The sequence below is a fragment of the Ptiloglossa arizonensis genome, chromosome 7, assembly GCF_051014685.1.
Source record: "Ptiloglossa arizonensis isolate GNS036 chromosome 7, iyPtiAriz1_principal, whole genome shotgun sequence".
Lineage (NCBI taxonomy): Eukaryota > Metazoa > Arthropoda > Insecta > Hymenoptera > Colletidae > Ptiloglossa > Ptiloglossa arizonensis.
This window is the reverse complement of record NC_135054.1, coordinates 17,116,920-17,137,455: the sequence shown is the minus strand read 5'-3', so window position 1 is coordinate 17,137,455 and position 20,536 is coordinate 17,116,920. Positions and strand designations below refer to the sequence as shown.

The following is a 20,536-nucleotide window of genomic DNA, read 5'->3' as shown; positions in this document are numbered from 1 at the left end:
CACCACGTGTCGTTGAACTGGACGACATTGTTTGACGCGTAAAAGGCCCCCTCGCTCTACCCCCCTCGCCGCGCATCGAACTCTCCTCTCCTTTCTTTGCATAAACATTTCGTCTTTCGCGTACGCGGCAGACTCGGGCTTTCGTCGAGTTTCCACCGAGGGAACGGATGTTATTCGAGGAATAAAATCTCTCCTCGTATCCTACCCCTGGGGTGTGCTCGTTCAACAGTCTTCGTTAAAATCGTAACAACGGTGTACAACCGTGGCTTTCGTTGCCCCTGGCATTGAATTTACGAAATTGCCGTTTAAAATTCCACCAGGGCTAATTGAATCTATACGAGCAGAGATTGCCGGCTCTTGTCCCTCGTTTTTAGTTAAGTTTCGGTTGGACTGCACCAGGCTACACTGAAACACACGCCGTGCTCGTGAATGTTTGAAACCGATGATTAATGGCGCTCCAACTGAGAAACGGGATTTTATGATCTACGGGCTAATGATCCGTAATGTACCTCCCGGCTAAGTGTATTCGAGACAACTTTTTCCCGAGACAGGTCTAACTCTGACCGTGAGTCACCAAACCTGATTCCCCGTTCAAAATAAATATTCACTCGTTGTACGTAACCGTACGAAAATTCGTTGGAACGAAGATCGATTTCTGTTGGAAGGATATCGTCGAATCTTTGTCGGTTAACTTTCACGTGGACATTGGACCGTAAGATTACAGTTGCTTTCTGGATCTACGCAGTGTCGATCGTAGAATTTGTACGATTATAGATCGTTAGGCGTGTTCGCGGTGTTCGGGGTGGACAACGCACCAAGGGTGTGCTGGAACACTTGCCACAGCCGCGAATCTTTGAATCCGATGATTAATGGTACCGCGACCGGGAAACGAGATTTCATGATCTACGAGCTAATGATCCTGTAATGTACCTTCTGGCCGAGTGTATTCAAGTCGACTTTTTCCCTCGACAGGCGTAACTTCTATGTCTAAATCCTGAGTCCTCGTGTACGATTCGTAAGTCTAAACACTGATCCGATTCGGGTAACTATTCTACCTAGATATTTGTAGAAAGTGGATCAACGCTTGACGGTTTGCTTAGGCTAGTTTCGTTCGAAAAGGACCAGTGTCTAATGGGATTTCGTCTTTAGATGTTTTCGGACGGTAGCGAGGACAAAGTATTCCCAGACTAATTATATTTTAACGAGAAAAAAGAATTTCCCTAGATTAGGTGTAGTTTGGAAGAATTAACGTCGAATCAAGTTTCAGCACAAGGTGTTTTTTTTTTGGAGAAAAAAATTCCCCAGGCCGCTACAAAATTTGTAGAAAGTGGATCAACGCTTGACAGTTCGCTTAGGCTAGTTTCGTTCGAAAAGGACCAGTGTCTAATGCGATTTCGTCTTTAGATGTTTTCGGACGGTAGCGACGACAAAATATTCCTAACTTAAGAAAAAAGAATTTCCCTAGACCAGGTGTACTTTGAAAGAATTAGCATCGAATCAAGTTTCAGCACAAGGTGTTTTTTTTTTGGAGAAAAAAATTCCCCAGGCCGCTACAAAATTTGTAGAAAGTGGATCAACGCTTGACAGTTCGCTTAGGCTAGTTTCGTTCGAAAAGGACCAGTGTCTAATGCGATTTCGTCTTTAGATGTTTTCGGACGGTAGCGAGGACAAAATATTTCTAACTTAAGAAAAAAGAATTTCCCTAGACCAGATGTACTTTAAAAGAATCAGCATCGAATCAAGTTTCAGCACAAAGTGTTTTTTTTTGTGGAGAAAAAAATTCCCTAGGCCGATACGAGTGCGTTTACAACGATCGTTGCGAGTAGGTTGCATTATTCTGTCGCAACGAGTTCCAACGTGATTCGAAATTAAAACAGAAGAGAAGCTGGACAATTGGAACCTGTCGTATGAATTCCAAAACGACGAACGTGCCCGGTGGGCCACGGTGTCTATTTTGTCCCCGCGTAATTTTGGCCGGTGGTCTGGTCGTATTATCCTGACCTGGGACAAAAGCGAGGTGACATCAGTTTGCCGGAAGCTTGCACCAAACAGAACCGGCTAAGTCGGTTTGTGTCGGCACGCCGCCGCTTTCGACCACGAGCTGGCCAGACTTCGACTCGACCGCACCGAAAATAGGCTTCTATTTAATTAGACGGACGTTTACGGTTTCCCTCGAGAATTTCATAGTACCAACATTGTGGTATTCCGGTCGACTCGGCGCGAAACGGTGTATCAGGTCTGTGGGAAAGTCGCCCCTACGGACGCAACGTTTGATCTTCTAATAAGCGAAGAAACCGCTAACAAGACGACCCTGAGACAACATTCTCAGGGATTATTTTGCACGGGTCGAACTATAAAATATAATGGTACGTGCTATTGAACCTCGACGAACTATTTCGTAACAAATGGAGAAACCACTAACGAGAACCTGTGACGGTTAATAATCATTTCACGCGAGTGAAATTATGGAACGGTAAGACTATTCCAAAGACCCGAGATATTTCGAAATTATTTGTCACTGTTCGAACTGCGAAATGGTGTAAATTGAGTAATGATAAATTTCATAGAATTTCATAGAATTTCATAGAATTTACCTAAGATTATAAAATAGACTATTGGTGTCGAAGAACTCTGGTTAAATGATTTGCACTCGATGTTTCGTTCTTGTTTTCTTGTTTTCTTCTTTTCAACGAGTTGTTAATTATTGGAAAGAAGAGTCTTCGGATAGACGTAGATCGATAACGAACGCGTCGGGTAGGAAAGGGAAGAAATCGAAGCCTCTGGTGATCTCCGCGATGGTTACACGTGCCGGTTGAGTATGGGGTTTGGATGTCTCCCGAGGTCAGGGAAACTGCGAAGACGTTGGAATGCACTCTCGTTGGCTTGCATTCCGAGAAATGTGTCTCCCGTTTATCGTATTTGTCAGACGGAGCATCTATCAGTGTCCGGCGGTGAGAATTACTTAACCTTCCTATATATTCACGTGATCGACAACGCGTGTCCCCGGCTCGTACGTTACAACTATATACCGTCTATCACTCACCCCATATTCTGTATCCTGTGTCGGGATATCGGATTATCACGCGGTAAGCGGTTTTCTTGTGCGTTCGCGTTGCCGCCTCCGAGTCCCTTTCAGAAACGTTTTCTCATCGCGTTTCGTTTCAACTCGCGTTTTCGCTTCGACGTCGTTTCAACGAAGCCCGTTCGCTTTCTTCTTTTATTACTCGCGAAACCCGACCTGTATTCGGTGTATTCTATCTTTTCTTTCTTTCTCTCTTCTTCTTTTTTTCTTTTTCTTTTCCGAAAACGATCACCTCCGTTTCCCGAGGAATTGCGCGAAAATTAATATCGATCGCTGCGCGACGAGTGTCCTCGGAGCGTGCTCATCGTTCCTCCTCTTGTTTAATTAATACCGCGTGGGTCGTTAAGAAGGTGCGAAAACCAAGTTTCCGTACGCAGCGCGCGATTAATTTTGTTCGCTGATGTAAGAGTGTTTGTCCACCGACCGGAATCTCTGCTATGCGATGCTCGATGAATGCGTTCGGTTGACTCTTCGCGACTGTTTGCGATTCTCTGTATTCTCCGCATTGGTAACGTTCTCCTACTGGTAATTTTTTCACGTGGAACGTCTCACGACCGACAGACTTATCTTTCCGCGATTCTCAAACCGTTTCATGGGACAAGAATTATTTTTTCACTTTTAGATAGTCCTAGTTTAACTTTAGATAGTCCTAGAATTCCTAAGAACGAGCTTACCGGTCGATAGACATATCTTTTCGCGATCCTCGAGATCGTTATCCGAGACAGTGAATTTTTTTAACTTCTCTTGGCTAGACAGTCCTAGGGTTCCTAAAAACAGACTCGTGAACATCGATTGGATCCCTGATCTAGGCACGCTCACTCTCACAGAGACACGGATACCGATAGATGAAAGTTAAAGATCTTCTCTCTGTTGATTAAAATTGCAAAGGTTCCTCGCGATATTAAAACGATCGACGAACTCGTCGTTCGAAGCTTCGAGCGCTTTTCATCGAGCGGAGACTGACGTTCGATAAATCCAGCGTCACCTCTGCTCGAAAGTCAAGGACGACCAAGGCTGTAAAAGAGATTCCTGAAACGATGGTAGCAAGAAAAAGAGGCTGTTTTTATGACCGCTTAAACGAAACGTGGTTTCGCAGATAGTCGTCAAGGTCGCGCGACGAAAGGTCGAGTATCTCGAAGAAAAGTATACGATTTCTTGGTTGACCGCATATTTCTCGCGGTCGGAGTCGCGGTCCCTCCATCCTTTCACACGATAAGTTTCTCGAAGGGGAAGCTGCTTCCGGAAAGACTTCGGAGAACGAAGTCCGATACCGAGGTACCCCTCGTCCGAGCATCGCTCCAACCATTAATCATTCGTTTCTCATTCTCCACATTTTGACAACTTTCGTAATTGACACTTCCGCGAACGAACTGCAATTGACGCTTCCACGTATTCCTCGATTCCATTCAACGAGTTCACCGTACACGATCCGAGACCAATCTTTCCAATTTTTCATCCTCAACGCGTCAGTTTTCTATATTCGAACCTCGTTGCATCGCTGCACTGGGTCTATTCGGACCCAGACAGACCTTCGCATTACTCGATCGTTAATACAGCTTTCCTTAGAAACGACGAATAGTACGATCGAGTATTGGAATCTTCGTTGGAGATATTCGTGCGAGAAAGAAGTTACTGGGTCACTTCGGACCCAGACGTGGTCTCATTCGTGGAAATTGTTGGAAGGCTAATATCCCCGATGTTTGCGCAAAAAGTATAAATATTCCACGGTGTATTTTTTTATTTTCCAGTATCGATGGTAACGTTCAAATGTACAAGTATCGAGGTACGTTCTCGTACGCGTTTCGAGGTGACGTTGCGAGTTCGGTGGGCCGGTCACCGGTGACCACCGCGTTGAAGAATCGTCCACCGATGCAAATATTTTATCGATTCGTGGCACGGTGTAATAGAGACACATTGTAAGAGCCGGAGCCAATCCGGGCGGCCAGTTCAGCAGCTTTATGACGTGACGAGAATGCGAGTAACAGGATTAAATCGACGACGATATTACCACCCAATAAATTCACGGGGTTGGTTTCGATTTCAGTTGCGTTACACGACCGTGTACCCGTTTTGCAATTTTGTTTAAACGACGGCTGTTAGGCATTGCTCAATCCATTGTATTCTTGGCGAGCAGCTCTGCTAAGCCATCATTACGTTGTTCTTTGATCATACTTCGAATAAAGGTACACGCTCGTTCGCGATCGAAATAGCTACGATACTCGATCTTAGGCTAGGTCTAAGTAGGCGCGCGGGGTATCCGGTACCTCGCTAGAGGAGTACCCTATTATGGTGTCCTCGATCGGAGTGAGTTCTTCTGCTGTTCGATGATTATTTTTCAAATAAAAAAAAAAAAAACATAGATACTATTACTTGGACACGGATGCAACGAAAAGTTATTTATTCCCGATTGCGAAAGAAAGAACGAACAAACTCAGCGAACCTCCGTTCGCGTCAATTCACGGGGTAAAAATGGAAACTGCGCAAAGATTAATTCAATCGTATTCAGTTTCGAGTCGATAAGCCGTTTTAAAAAATCGTACGCGGTAAAATGGTCGCGCAAGGCGAGCATAATCGCGGTTAGACCGTGACACGGGTGCACCCTGCGTTATTACTGTTCCCTTATCTCCGCTGTCCCAGTATGTTTGTTCCTCGTTGCGCGTATCGGGCGCATAATCGGTAACGACGTTGTCCTAGGATCACCGAATCCCTTTTCCCCGTTCGAGCGTGCGGTGCATTGTTATGCAATTGTACAATGCACGGAGCCGCGGCTGCCGCCCACGCGTCGACATTTAGTAAGCGCGTTTAATCTCCGCGGACATGACGTAAAGTCCCTTTGTTCCGCGACACGGTCCACGATACTGCAGCGGCTCCGAGTGGGACGTCAAAATTTCTCCGCTCATTGTTCCGTTTCAGCCGGAGCTACGGCTGAAACGTTCAGCCGAGTTCCTTCATCGTCGACCGGGACAACCTTAGAATTATCATTGAAACGAAGTCTGGGAGCGTTCTCCGGGCTTCCTTTATCAAGCTTTCCCCGGTACCCTTCACGTTCCAGTGTCTCCTCCAGGTAGCGATGGGACCAATCCAACGATACACGTATCGGTGCAGCAAGAATTCCGCGTCCAGTGTTCACGGATACCTAGATTTTTCCTACGAGCGAAAAGTCTTCGAAAGATACGAGCACTTGAGGGGAGATCGGAGGTAGTGTCTTCCGAGTAGCGATAGGACCGATCCAAGGGTACATTTATCGGGGTGCGAAGAGTTCCATATATTACACTCGTGAGTACCCAGATTTCTTTTTTATACGCGGGGAAGATCTTCCGAAGACGCCTACGCTCGTGGATGACCTACCTACGCTCGAGAGCTCTCTTGAAGGGAGGTTGGAGGTAGTGTCTTCCAGGTAGCGATAGGACCGATCCAAGGGTACATTTATCGGGGTTCGAAGAGTTCCATATATAGTGCCTCTGCGTACTTAGATTATTTTATGTGTGAAGAAGATCTTCAGAAGACTTCTGTGAGCTCTTGAGGGAGGGTCAGTGGTAGTGTCTTCTAGGTAGCGATAAAACCGATGCTAGGATACATATATCGAGGTTCGAAGAATTCCATATATAACGTCCATGTGTACCTAAATTATTTTATATGTGATATAGTACCTAGATTATTTATATCTTCAGAAGACACCTATGAGCACTTGAGAGGAAGTCAGAGGTAGTGTCTTTCAAGTAGCGATAGGACCGATCCAAGGGTACATATATCGAGGTTCGAAGAGTTCTATATATAACGCTCACGACTACCTAAATTATTTTATATGTGATTAGAAGATCTGTGTTAGAACATCTTCAGAACACACCTATGAGCTCTCGAGAGGAAATCAGAGGTAGTGTCTTTCAAGTAGCGATAGGACCGATCCAAGAGTACGTATATCGAGGTTCGAAGAGTTCCATAGACACAGGAACACAAGTTCCTAAACTTTACGAGAGAGTCGATGTAATTTTTACAAAGTCGCTACTTGGAGCGATTCGCGAGCGAACGAAGTCGCGGCGAACCAACGAGGAATTCGCGCAATCTCCTACTGCCGTGTTCAGCTCGCTGAAACGAGGCTCCCTTATCTGAACGTTCGGCTGTTTGCGCGTACGCGCGACACGTGTTGTTGTTGTCCCGCCGCGAGCTGGCGAAACAATGCGCGGGAAATCGCTTCTGCGACAAGAATGCGTAAAAATCCATTGGAAGGGTCATCGGTCGACCCGTCGTTCATTTTTTCCTCCGTTGAAAATCGCGGTTATTAATTACGCGAATCGGCGAGTTAAACGATCGGGTATCTCGTTAAGTGTTGCAACCCAATTGACGACGCAGGTCGTCCAAGTGTATTGGCGCGAAGATTATCGGTCAAATGTTTATACGGATTAACTGGACGTTCCCTCGATATTGTTTTAATGAATTGCATCGAGTCGTTGTAATTTTATCTATCGAGCGCGAACTTGAAGGGGGAATTTCTTCGAGCGCTCTCAACGTTACAATACTCGCGACGACATTTCTCATCAGCAAAATAATTTTGGAGGTACCGAGTTCGAGGATCTGGGACATATCGGACTTCGATTCGAAAGAACGTTCCGGAACTTCTACACGTTCCGATGAATTTCAAGGGCACTTGTTTAGGAACTAGGGAAACATTCAATTTCAATTTGGACGTCTCCCTTGAAATCAGAAAATTATCAACTGTAATTTTTTGGATTAAAAATTATTCAAAAATTGTACGAATACAAATAATACAATAGATAGGCTCGGATACGTTTCCCTTGAAATGGAAAAGTAATCGGTAACAGTAATTGTTTAGATTGAAACAATTCCTTCAAAGTTTCATCGAGATCGGTGTCCCGTGGTCTCCTTGCACGACCAGGTAACAAGAAAATTACAGCCTCGATCCGAAGGCAATATATATATACATATATCGTAGCACAGTTTTTCAAGAAACGGTTCAGCTTGTCCGTCGTTAATCAACCTTTCAACGCTCAAGGAAAATTCCACGCTTCGATTCCCGCTGCACTCGGGAAGTGGACACATTGTTTTTCCATTCTTAAATACCGATCGATGTAATTGCACCTGTCCATTACGCGCGTGGATGCGCGCAATTAACCCCCACCCTCGTATCGGGCGTAAACGTTCCATGAAAACCGTCCCCGTGGTTTTCTTCCGATTATTGCTTTCGCGCGGTTTTCCCGATCACCGATCGATTGTCCCGTTCGGCCGACGTTTAATTAGCGTCACGCAACCGGCAAAGAGAATCGCGAGCCTGGCATCCCTTTCCGTTGAATTATGTCTACGTCATTATCTGAAAATCAGGAAATCGTTTGTCATTGTTGGAATCCACTTAATGGGTTCGCGTAACACGCCAGTTAGATCGGCATTCGCGGCACGGAATGAATCGTTTATCGAAGATTTACGATCGAATCGCGACAAAGAATCGCCCTACCGTGAATTCGTCGAAGGTCGATCTAGTTGAAGGTAATATTCCGCGGATCGTGTTGCGCGCGGAGCCTCTCCCTTGCACTCGTTAACGAAACGGATCATTCGTTAATGAATGGCCTTGTTCGCTAGAGTGTGACTTCGTCCAAGAACGTTATCAGGGTTAGGCAGTCAACAGCTGTCGATGGTGGTGTTGTTAAAGGTTTGAGAACACTTTGGGTCTAGGTGTCAGAGTCCTCGATGGGAGTCTCCGAGTTCTAAAGTGTCACTCGATCATTGTTACGCTTATAGCGTGTACAGTGTACCGAAATCCTGATGGTGGTGCTTTTAAAATGAGCTTTAAAGGCTAGAGCTCTAGAAAGCTCTCTAGAGTAGAGAACTAGATAGAACCCTCTGAGTTGAGCTATGAGAGCTAGAATCATCAACGACGAGAGTCTCTAAGTTCAAAGGTGTTACTCGATTATTGTTACACTTATAACGTGTACAGTGTACCGAAATCCTGATGGTGGTGTTTTTACAATGAGCTTCAAAGGCTGGAACTAGTTAGAATTTTCTGAGTTGAACTATGAGAGCTAGAATCATCAACGACGAGAGTCTCTAAGTTCAAAGGTGTCACTCGATTATGGTTACTTACACGCTTATAGCGTGTACAGTTTTGATGGTGGTGTTAAAATGAGCTTTAAGGACTAGAGTCAACTAGAACTCTCTAGGTTGAACCGTGAGAGCTCTGACAGTGTACCGAAATCCTGGATTTGAGAAGAATCCTCTTTATTCTACTGTCGTCGTGTTCTTTGCCTCGAGGAACAAACTACTATATTCTTCGAAGTCATGGACTGTTCCAAGTGATTAATTGTTTTCAAAAGCTGACAATTAGAAAAAGAAGAAGAAGAAGAAGAAGAATAGACCGAGCCATTCAACGACTCGAGCTTCGGAGTGACCTTACGCGTCCAATATCTTTTGCCCCGACTATAGATATCATCGTGAGCGAAAGTTCAGATAGGTTGACGCAAAACTAAAGGTCATCGTGGGCCAGAGTTCTAAGTCACTGCTTACTAAGCTTTCAGATGCAGCAACGTGGAATCTCGAGCCAAAGTTCGGACCTTTTTTTTACGCGGCACGAAGCTTTTTCACCAGCAAGGATTTAGAGAATTGGGCAGCTAGAGATTCATTGTGAACGAAACTTTAACATTGTTGAGGTAGATTTGTGTATCGTTGTAAACTTTCGATCTGTATGAAAAAAGTTCAAACTTCGATGCAAGATCTAGATTGTACCACGATCAGGAGGGAACAATAGCGTGGATTATATTATTTGTTAAATTTCAATGTTCCAAAGTACATCAATCGTTTTCAAATGATTTCGATCAATACCAAAATCGATCTCGAAACGTTCCACTGGGATTTTCGAAAAAAAAGAGGACACTTTCAGGATAATTTTCCCGATTCAACAACGTCTTGCGTTACAAAGGACAGAGAATCGAATCTATTGGTCCGTTCCTCGAACGTTTATTTATAGTATTTCGTTTACACGGTCGAGCACTCGAGTCTTTCGAGTGTCGACGAAATGAAATCTAACAGCGGGCGTTAAATCTACGGATCGTCCAGAGTCGCATTCGATAATCGACTCGGTTGATTAATCCCGCTAACCGACTCCGATAATTATTTATTTATATAATCAAGCTCCTCCGAAACGACATTCAAAAGCGATTAGAATAAATTGGCACGGATTCGATACTACACGATACGTTCGATTCATATTTGTATTTTAAAAAATGTGTTCGGAATCAATTTATATTATTGTATTAACGTGAGAACCAGTCGGTAACAATTGAATTTTATTCTTCGCTACGATAGATCACTTTCAAACAATATCGAGGAATCCAATAGTAAATATTTGACGATGAATAATACAATAATTTTTCTGGTAGACACGATACCGAATCGGCAGATGTTCGTAACATCGAACGGAAGTTGCAAAATATATATAAAAACATGAATGCAGCTTTTGTGCAACGTTTAAAAAAAAAATTAAAAAAAATAACACAAGTCACAACCCAATATTATTCCGCGAGTAGAGACGTCACGGGTCCGAGTGCATAAATCATCGTCAAAGCTCCGCGGGTGCACACTTGCAGCGTTGTTGGTTAAGGTTGATGAGATATCGGAAAAGAATTTCAATTTTTGCGCGGGAACGAAGGTCGGTTAATCGATTCTAAGCAGCCAATTACGCAACTGCGTTCGTACGGGTTTCCATCATCTGCTCTTTTTTCTCTTCCGTCTTATCTCTCGAGCGAGTAAAATACAGACTCTGACGATTAATTCAATTAAACGCAGAAGCGCAAAGTTATCGCACGAAATTCTCGTTTCAATTTGTACCGTAGTATTTTAACGTCGAATCAGCGTCTCGATAATACAACGAGCGTACTATCGTCCCTGGAGCACAGGACGGTCGATACATCGGCTTATCTCGAAAGCGACCAGCATCGAATCGAAATTAAAGCGACGATCGTTCTTCTAGAAAAGTGGGCTGTTTCAAATCGAGCTGCAACTAGACGAATCGATGCACAGTTTCTCGAATCTTGATAACGTGGAACGTGCAAGAAATTTTGAGAAACCTCGATAACAGTTACAAATTTTACCTCGATAAAAGTTTTCGAATCGTCCTTGGTATCCTCGCGAGAGTGTCGCCAATATGACGAAGTTCTTCCGACGAAAATGATTAAACCTTTCTAATTAAACATAGTTGAAAGTTTTTAACAAACGATTCATTGTACAATGCATAATTGAAAATAATTCGAAGAAGGTCGTGTTTGGACTCATTTTCATCGGAAGAATGATTCCAATCTTTTGCCAGCACTCTCGTAAAAATACAACGAAGAGTACAACTTTTATTTTCGGCCACCGAGGAGCATGTAATGCGAGGCTCGTTCGTTGTTGCTCTATCTCGCTCGCTCTCGATGTGTTCCCTCGTCGAACAGTACACGCGAGGCCGAGTCAGAGATTAAAGCGACAAAAATTGATTCCTGGAACGAAATTGTCCATCGTACTCGTTAAAACTCTCCACATTCTAGTCTCTGACTCTTATCGAGGAATTACTATAATTTCTTCGGAACTAACAGTATATCTCTTTATCACAAAAACGTGACTTCTCTGCCAATAGAAAAGCTTCAACGAAGAATTCGCCGATTCTGACCCTGATTATCCAAAACGATCGTCCAAATAATTTTAAAAGATTACGAGATGCAAAGGTAGTAGAAAAGTTTTCATTAATTATTGAATTTCGTTACAGTGAGTCCGAAATGGGTGAAAACGTCCAAGGACCACGACAAATTCACCAACGATGGATCGTCTTCACCCAAGTCCGATCTGGAGTACGTCAGGTTGATGAAGATCAGCGAGAACCAGTACGAGGATCCGCGTAAGTTGATGTTCCCAGTTGATAAGCTTGATCGACGACTGCCCTCCTCGATAATCAATCGCGTTAAATCTCCGTGCGGCTCAACGGGCGTTACCACGAACCAGGGATTAGCCACGAGGACAATACTAATGGCGCGTCTTCGAATCTACGACGTTTTAATGAGAATTGCGACAAATCGCGTTCGTTGCTTCCATCGGGATCGTGCTCTTCGGGAGCATCGAAAGCGCATCTGTTATCGAAGAATGCGAACGACGGGAAGAAAAAGGTAAACGAGAAACGAATATCGAGTTCGTGGATCGCGTTACGCTTTTCGCGGGCGTGTTAAACGCCGACACGTGGCTTCGGGATCTAGCGATGGGACTAATTCGATCATTTCGAATGTTTTCGATCCAGTGTGCATCGTACCCGTGATATATTATATATTGTGGTTCGTGATCGTTTTACAGAGTGGAGGGTGCTCAAGAAGAGATGCACAGGTTGGTGTACCGGAAACATTGCACCGATATTTGAATCGATACTTGAAATGAAATGTATCAACAGAGAGTTGTACGTATTTAAGAGTTAATCATATACAGAGTGTTGTATTGGTGACGCTCTAATATTTTTTGAGGAATCGATACTTCTTGTGAAAAGATATTAACGAAAAGTAACGTAGTAGATGCAACTAGACGGAGGAATAAAATTGTTAATTTTGTAGTGGAACTTCTCGATAATTAGACAAGAAACATCCTTTGTCGTTAATTGTAAATTCGGCTAAAGTTGTGTACGTAGAAACTCGAAATGTGTGGTTCCATTTAGAGAATAGTAACGATGATATTTTTCCAAAAATTATCGAAAAGACTCTCGATGTTATCCATGTTTTGTAAAATAGTTTTTGAACTCATCGGAGGATAGAAAGATAGTTTATTCATAGTTAGGTTGCCCGGTTGATACTTTAACAGGCATTGGAAGAATTCAAACGATATCAGCGAATCCTCGGAACTCCAGGTCATTCGAATATGTTTCCTCGGACATCTGGCTGGCACCCGGAAGCCTCGACCAACAAAATTACATAATACTTTCCACGAACGGCGTGTGAAACACCGTTATAATAATCGTCAATAAATAAGTGGTGTTGCAGCGGCATCTTCGCAAGTAATTGCGAAGGTTTGATGGATTTCTTCGAGTATCGTTCAAACATCTACGTTAATGAACATTAGCACGTTCCTGGATATCGAGTTGCAATAAAAAGTTGCAAAATAATTGTGATAAATGTACGAAGATTAGATTTTTATTAGATTTTACACGTGCACGCGGCACGATTTTAGAGCTAAAATTAAGTAACATTCACACCTGTAAGATTTGTCTAGGTCTCTTAGGATTAGAATAAAAATTAATACCAATTTCATGAACGGAAGAAAATGTGTAAAAAGAACAGGATGGACTAGAAGAAGCTCGTCGCGTTGAATAGCGATACATTAGGTACAAGCTACACAGAGGGCATCCTAATTACCTGGGACCCACTTCAGTAAATGAAAACGTGAACCACATGTCACGTATCGTGTCGAGTAGGTCTTACTTTGATAACCATTAGGTTAACTAGTTAGACAAAAATTGGAATAAAATTCACCTATCGACCATCGATATAGTTTCGAGTAAATTATGACCGATTATATCTACCAAAACTAATTTGGGAATTAGTGAAAGGTAAAAGTAGAACTTGGAACCAAGAAAATAGGTCTTATACTTGTATCATTAGAATGCACTTTGTATAACAGGTTACAGAAGAAACAATATTTTAATAGATGGTTGAATTTGACAAGTTGCAAAGCTCTTGAAGCCATTTTGTTAAAACTACAATTGTGAGACCCAACCCAAGATGTACCTAACCAAGAAGACTCTACCTACAATACACTAAACTACAATCGTGAGACTCAACCCAAGATGTACCTAACCAAGAAGACTCTACCTAAGATTGATATCTTTTTGTTTAAATAACCTGTACATCCTGCGTGACAGGGTACAGAATAGAAAATATTTTAACAGATAGGATTGGACAATTTGCAGAGGACTTGACGTCATTTAGTTAAAACTACAATCGTGAGACCTGTAACCCAACAAGTAACTACATCCTCAGCAGAGAGATATACCTAACCGAGTAGACTCGATCTTCATTTCTCTTTATTCGAATATCTCGAGTATAAATTTCGTTTCGAAACACTCCGTGGAGTATTTCGTCCCTGTATACAGGTATTCGTGGAAAAGTGACTCCGCTCGTGAGATCATTGTTCCCATCGCTATCGCGAAGCGCGCGAGACGCGCGAGACGCGCGAAAGAACGAAACGACGGCGATTCAAATTAGCGCAATTAGAGACCGCGATGCGTTCGGATGCATTCCGATGATGGAACGTGTACGCGAGATTCTCGAAGCGTATCGGGGCCCGCGCAAGCGTACCACCACCTTTATCAGGATCACGTTCGCCTCGTTAAGCTCTCGATTGTGCGAGACGGTGCGGCGCATGCACGCTCTACGAGACACCGCGCGGATAAAAAGCAGACGACGCGAGCGGGACCAGATATTTATAAAGGACTCGATCGATCTGCAATCTCGATTCTCGGAAGCGTAAATCGGTTGTACGGTAGGTGCACGGTGTGGCTCGGTCCCTGTACCGTGGTGGATCCCACAACGCGAGCAACGTGGCGGTCATCGATTGGAATTTCCATCCTTGGCCAACAAATTATAACGACCGAGCCTGGTTCAAATGTCGCGCCGCTGTCGACGAGGACGTTGAATCGTTTCACGAATACACGTTTCGTTCAACCACGCTAGACTCATATCCACTGAAAGGGTTCTCGGTTGCGCGGAAGAAAGAGCAGATCGGTTGGTACTGTTAGATTCACGTCGCTCGGTATTGTACTACTTTGCGTCTCGGTGCGTAGCCATTAGTCACACCGGTAGTCACCCTGAACCGGTGCAGCTTTAATTGCAGGATTAGCCCGGAGCGATGATTCTATACCTATGCTTACCACTACCGCTGCTACGGTTAGGGCTTGGTGTTATTTAAGGGTTACTCGGGGAGCTTCCCGATCGACGACGACTGCTATCGAGAGCGTTCGTTGGAGGCTTACAGGGCTTTGAACAGGCCGTCGGGATTCGTACCTTCTTTGTTTGATGGATTCGACAGGTTTCCAATGATAGCCAATTCCCGTGAGTGGCGCGTCGATTCTGGATCGGTGTTCAATAAACAACAGAAGTGCCCCAAGAACGGACAAGTTACACGCCCTGACGCACGGGTACTTGTGCTAGGTATAACCACTTCAGAGGTTCACTCCGGAGGAGCTTGCGCGCTGGTAGTTGCCACGGTGGCCGAGTGCTCGTCTCCGCGTCTCCATGCGAGAGATTTATTACTCTCGATCCCGTGTCCAGTACAAGACCGCTCTTGAGGGTAAATTCTCAAGTGGACAAGTACCATTAGACACTGTTAGCTGTCTTGGGGTAGGCACTGGTCTTCCTCCCTCTCGTGTACGCTACTACTGTTACTGCCAGGCCTTTGTTAGGTCCTCTGAATCCTCACTGATACTACCAATCCTATTTCTAGGTCGTTGTTAAGTTCTGCTGCAGCTCGTTACCACTACTGCACTTATTTCTAAGTCTAGGTCAAGTCAGGTAAATGTTCATCTAACTGCTATTCCCAATTCGTTATTAAGTCTTAAAATGATCACCACCACCATTCCCAATCCTAGCTCTTTGTCAGACCTTGCCAAAGCTTGATACTATTTAGCCAAAGCTTGCCAAAGCTTGATACTATTTAGCCAAAGCTTGCCAAAGCTTGATACTATTTAGCCAAAGCTTGCCAAAGCTTGATACTATTACAAGGTCTACTATTGTTAGACCTTGCCTACCGCTACTGATACTATTCCCAGGTTGTTCTCAGGTCCCGTAACTGCACCACTACTCCTTGTTACAATGGTAGTGAATATTCGCAGGTATTTGCTACTGTTCCAAGTAAGAGTCAAGCCCTGAAAAAGCTCGTCACTCTCAGATCTTCGTCTGGTCCTGGAACAGATCACTGTCACCGCGAGTTGTTGCTTCTACCAGGTCGTTGTTAACGTCTTCCGTGTCGTGTTCGTGTCCCGAAGTGTAGACAACAATTGTCAGCGGACGATACATCAGAGCGTATGCAAAGCGGCAGGCGACGAAGTGGAACAATACCAATGATTTATTCGTAGCTCGGCTGGAAAGAACGATCGTGAAAAATTAATAGTCACGCATGCGAGGAACAGTTAACGAAACAGTAGTCTTTGCTGTCGAACACGTTTGCGGCGAGTCAAGAAACTAGATAGGCAGCCGTCGTCGTCGTCGTCGTTCTCGTCGTCGAAGAAAAAGGATTGGCTGAACGGTAAAAGCCGCATTCGCTAAGAAAGCGTCGTCTCGTTTAACGTAACGCTGCGACACGAGCATTTTGTCACGCACCGGTCACGCACCAGTCACTCGTTGCTTGCCAACTTCGCGCGACTGTCAACGATCACCGACAACAAATGAACTAGTTACTAACTGGCACGCACCCCGTATTTTAAGTATGCGAAGTGAGCTTCGGGCTCGTATACCGTGTGTTCTTCCAACGCTCCGGACACCAACCGAGCACCTCGGGAATCTGCATTACCGAAGCGCGCTACTGTCCGGACGAAAGAAATCGACTTTTCAAGGTCACCGGGAAACCGTCCACGCCTTCGACCCTTGAACCCAGAGACAGCCATGGAAACAGGGATCACGAGGCGTTTCGATTGTACCGAGCGATGGAGAATCACTTCGACAAATGTATTTTTTATTATACTTTTGTACGAATTTTAGACACTGTAGAAAGTTCTTGAAAGTGTGATATATAAATTGAATTGTAATTATCGAATTACGTACGACCACGAATTGGTAACCGTGTTCGATTTTGTTTTCTCTGGGAATAATTTCCTCTCTTTGTTATTTTATACGATAATCTTTCTTTCATCGGTGTTTCACGTTGAATGGTCGGTTCGTTTGCAGTCGAGAAATTTTCACCAGTCGTGAGGCACCACAGCGGCCACTTCCGCCACGCCACGGCGGAAGTCTGGGACCCTCATCCCCAATACGAGTTCACCGCCTTTGGGAAACGATTTCGTTTGCGTCTCGCCCACGATTCCAGCTTCGTGTCGCCGAATATCAAGGTAAGTGGAAATATCGTCCAGTACGAATCGATTTGTAACACGTTTCGATCTATTACACTCTCGTGGAACGGATGATAATTTAATCTCCCGAGATACCGGTACGCTGTTAATGCTATTACATTATATGGCGCTGGTACGTTATTACTATGCTAATACGTGAGATATCATCTTTGACGCTCCGGCGTTGAAACCCGCGTAACGTTTCCTCTATGCATCGCTGGTCCCGGTAGTTGAGATGTTGCAAGCAGCTTTGCGTGTAATCTTATTATTTCCAAAGTGGTTTCAATTATTCCACCGTGAATATCGAACAATCGAACATCGAACGCTCGAAGATTCGGTGACTAGTGCACTCCGACGATGCTTTTTCAATTTTTGTTTCGCAGCTTGCAATCGTCCTTGCATAACTTTTTCCTCTCGGGAAATTAAGAAGGAAGTTCGAGTCGACTTTTACATTTTTGTCAGCGGAGATCGTTTAGAAATTTGTGATAAAAATTCTCAATATTTCAGTGGTTTCTGTCTCGTTCGAGTGATCATTGCCAAAAGAATTTTCTTTGAAATCGTTCTCGGGTAATTATCGAAATTACATTATTTGAGCCAACGTCTACTTGGGGTCTACTTCATCGCAGAACACGATTGTAGTATCAACGAGTCGTTCTCGCGATTAACCATTCATAAACAATTTAAGTACGCGATTCCACAAGTTGTTACACGAATAAAAATAAATGCTCCGTGTCGCGAGCGTGTTTCTAAACGTGTATTGTAATTGTTTCTCGTTGTTTGCGTAGATAACTCACATGACCGAGAACATAACTAGGAGAGAGCATCCGGGCCATGAACTCAAATGCTTCTACAGCGGGACCGTGGACGATGATCCGCGATCAGCTGTCACTGTCAGCCTTTGTCACGGAATGGTGAGTCCAAATTTACACTCGTTTAACGTTTCAAGTACTGAGCAATGATACTGATCGATCGATCGTTCGAAAGCTGGAAAAATTCAAGTATTGTATATTTGGTGCACCTTCGTTCTGGAGTAATTGTTTTGGAGTAATCGTTGATAACTCGAATATGAATTTATGTAAAAAATAATGCTTTGTTACTCTGATTGTATACTTTACGACACAAAGAAACTGATTTCTAGCTTTTCGAGGGACAGTTATTAAACGTGTGAAAAGATACGAAATAACCGAAACTAAAAAATAGACATTAGATAATTCAATTACGAGACGAAACGATGACAGTCTCGTCGTGCAACTCGTACATAATTATTTTAATATTTCACGGTTAATCTAAAAGATGGGAAATTTCTTAATTCCATATAACCGAAATAGTTAAGCAGAGAGCGTTCTCTGTTATTGAATTACAATTTGGTAGTTTGCGAACCAGGGTGTACAACAACGTAGTTCAATGACAAGGTTATTTCCATCCTCGTGAGATTTGCGACTTTACAGTTCGAACGGTAATGTAACGTACACTCATCGATAACAATCCTACCGGGAAAATCGGTATGATTATTTTTCTTATCGACCGTTCGGGCCGAATCTAAAACGGCAAGGATGGTCGGTAGCGAGTGCATGAAAATATTAGTGCACGCTTGTCGTCTAAAAATAGGTTGGTGCTCGGTGCATCCTCCTTGGAAGTCATCGTCCAAGTAACCTCTCCAGGGGCTCGTCCCTTGCGAATTCCTTTTCGCGGTCGAGTTAACAGAAAGAGTTGCGAAAATGCCTCGCGCGTTTCCTTGTCACCGCTGGTACAAACGCGTATTTCAAGTGGCCGCCGTGAACAGGTATTTTTGCCTCACCCTGTACTGGTATTTCACCAGAAACTCACGGTACGATCAACGTTTCGATCGTGTTCGTATACCAGACCGTAATCGTTCCAAGATTCATTACCAACCGAAACGAATACGCGAGTCAAACGTTCGATCCTAGCGAAAACGACACTCGAGCAACTAGTCGTTGATTTCGATTTACGAGCACGACAGCCAGGCATCGATTACGCGGATAATTACACAGAGATCGGAGTCTCGTGTAAAAGGAGACACGGAATTTCGCATGAATATTATCGACTTACCGGAATTATTTTGCTCCATATTCCGGTCTAGATAAACAACGTTCCGTCGGGCATAACGCAACGACAGGAATAATTGATCATTGGAAAGTGTCGATGTATTCCAAAGGTGTGCACCAAAGTGAGAGTTTTCAATCATCGAAAGCAGTTCACCTGTCACTGCTCACGACGAGCTCAAACTTGTGCAAACCCGAGAACAGATACTGCGATTGCCCAGAAGTTGGCCGATGGTGACTTTGCGCGAAGGAATGGACAACGAAATGGAAAAAGGAAACAAAGTTTACTTCTGACAATTTGTCGCAAGGAGAGGAAGCGATCTCCAAGATAATTTGGAGACTATACAGAGTCGTGATGATTTTTTGAACATTTTGCAGTATCGAAGCTGCTCGTATACTTGATAAATCGTAGACACCATATTTTTTATTTCTACGCTTCGTGGTTCTTAGAACCCTAAAATTAATCGAAGATTTAGAGCAAGATTGTTCGATCGATTCAAAGCTCGTTTTACAAAATTAACTCTTTCATCGTGGATCTTCCAATATTTTGATGTTACTGTACGCGGTACAACACCTGGTGCAAACTATCTTTGGAGAAGAGACAAATGTACACAGACGTGGTCGATAATCAAACCTAGAACCACCAACGAGTGCAGTGTTGAGACATTCGAGTTCCTACAATTTTCTATTCTTCGTAATCAGTTGCATCTGACACAGATTTATTTACACGAAAAGATTCGACAGGACCCGGTGCTACGGTAGACTGAACGGTATCGTTGAACAATTCGCAATAATTATGAGTAATATAATGTTGATACAGTGAGGTAGGTTAGCGAAAGGGTATACGCAGGGGCATGTAGACACGCATCTGTTTTTATGCCCGCATTCTCGGTGCATTTCGTAGCTGACACGTTAGTAGGTGGAACACGGTCCAGATTGGACATTTGCCATGGTAACGCTAGAACGAGTTTCCGGATTATCTTGGCAAACGAGTGGCCAAGTGGCGCCGAACACCTCGACCGAGTTCGGTAGCGAATCTTGACGCAATTTTTCTTTTGCATTAATTTCTCACGGTATCGAATTTACTTGTCAAAATAAACACAGATTCCTTTGTACATCATCTCTGCAGAAATACTATGGCATCGATCGTTTCGATCCATCTTCATCTTACGTGAATCTCCCGATAGGTAGCAATCGCTATAATCTTATGGGTAGATGCACTTTGAACTCCAACTCGAAGACCTGTTTACGGAAATATTACTATAAAATTATATAAATTTATGTCTCGATAAAATTTCTATTTCTATAAAACTGACATTGATATCAATTTACGTCGTA

At 43.7% G+C, this 20,536-nt stretch overlaps 1 protein-coding gene across 3 annotated transcripts in view; it reads left to right on the top strand.

Moving 5' to 3' along the window:
* LOC143148994 (A disintegrin and metalloproteinase with thrombospondin motifs 15) overlaps nucleotides 1–20,536 on the top strand; it is a 159,339-nt gene that overhangs the window by 43,294 nt on the left and 95,509 nt on the right. For 2 of the 3 annotated variants that reach the window (XM_076315890.1, XM_076315887.1), the window contains exons 3-6: nucleotides 11,829–11,957; nucleotides 12,404–12,433; nucleotides 16,975–17,135; nucleotides 17,921–18,046. In XM_076315890.1, coding sequence (XP_076172005.1) covers nucleotides 11,829–11,957; nucleotides 12,404–12,433; nucleotides 16,975–17,135; nucleotides 17,921–18,046 — 446 coding nt within the window. The remainder of the gene's footprint in view (nucleotides 1–11,828; nucleotides 11,958–12,403; nucleotides 12,434–16,974; nucleotides 17,136–17,920; nucleotides 18,047–20,536) is intronic. The other variant, XM_076315888.1, reaches the window with a different exon arrangement.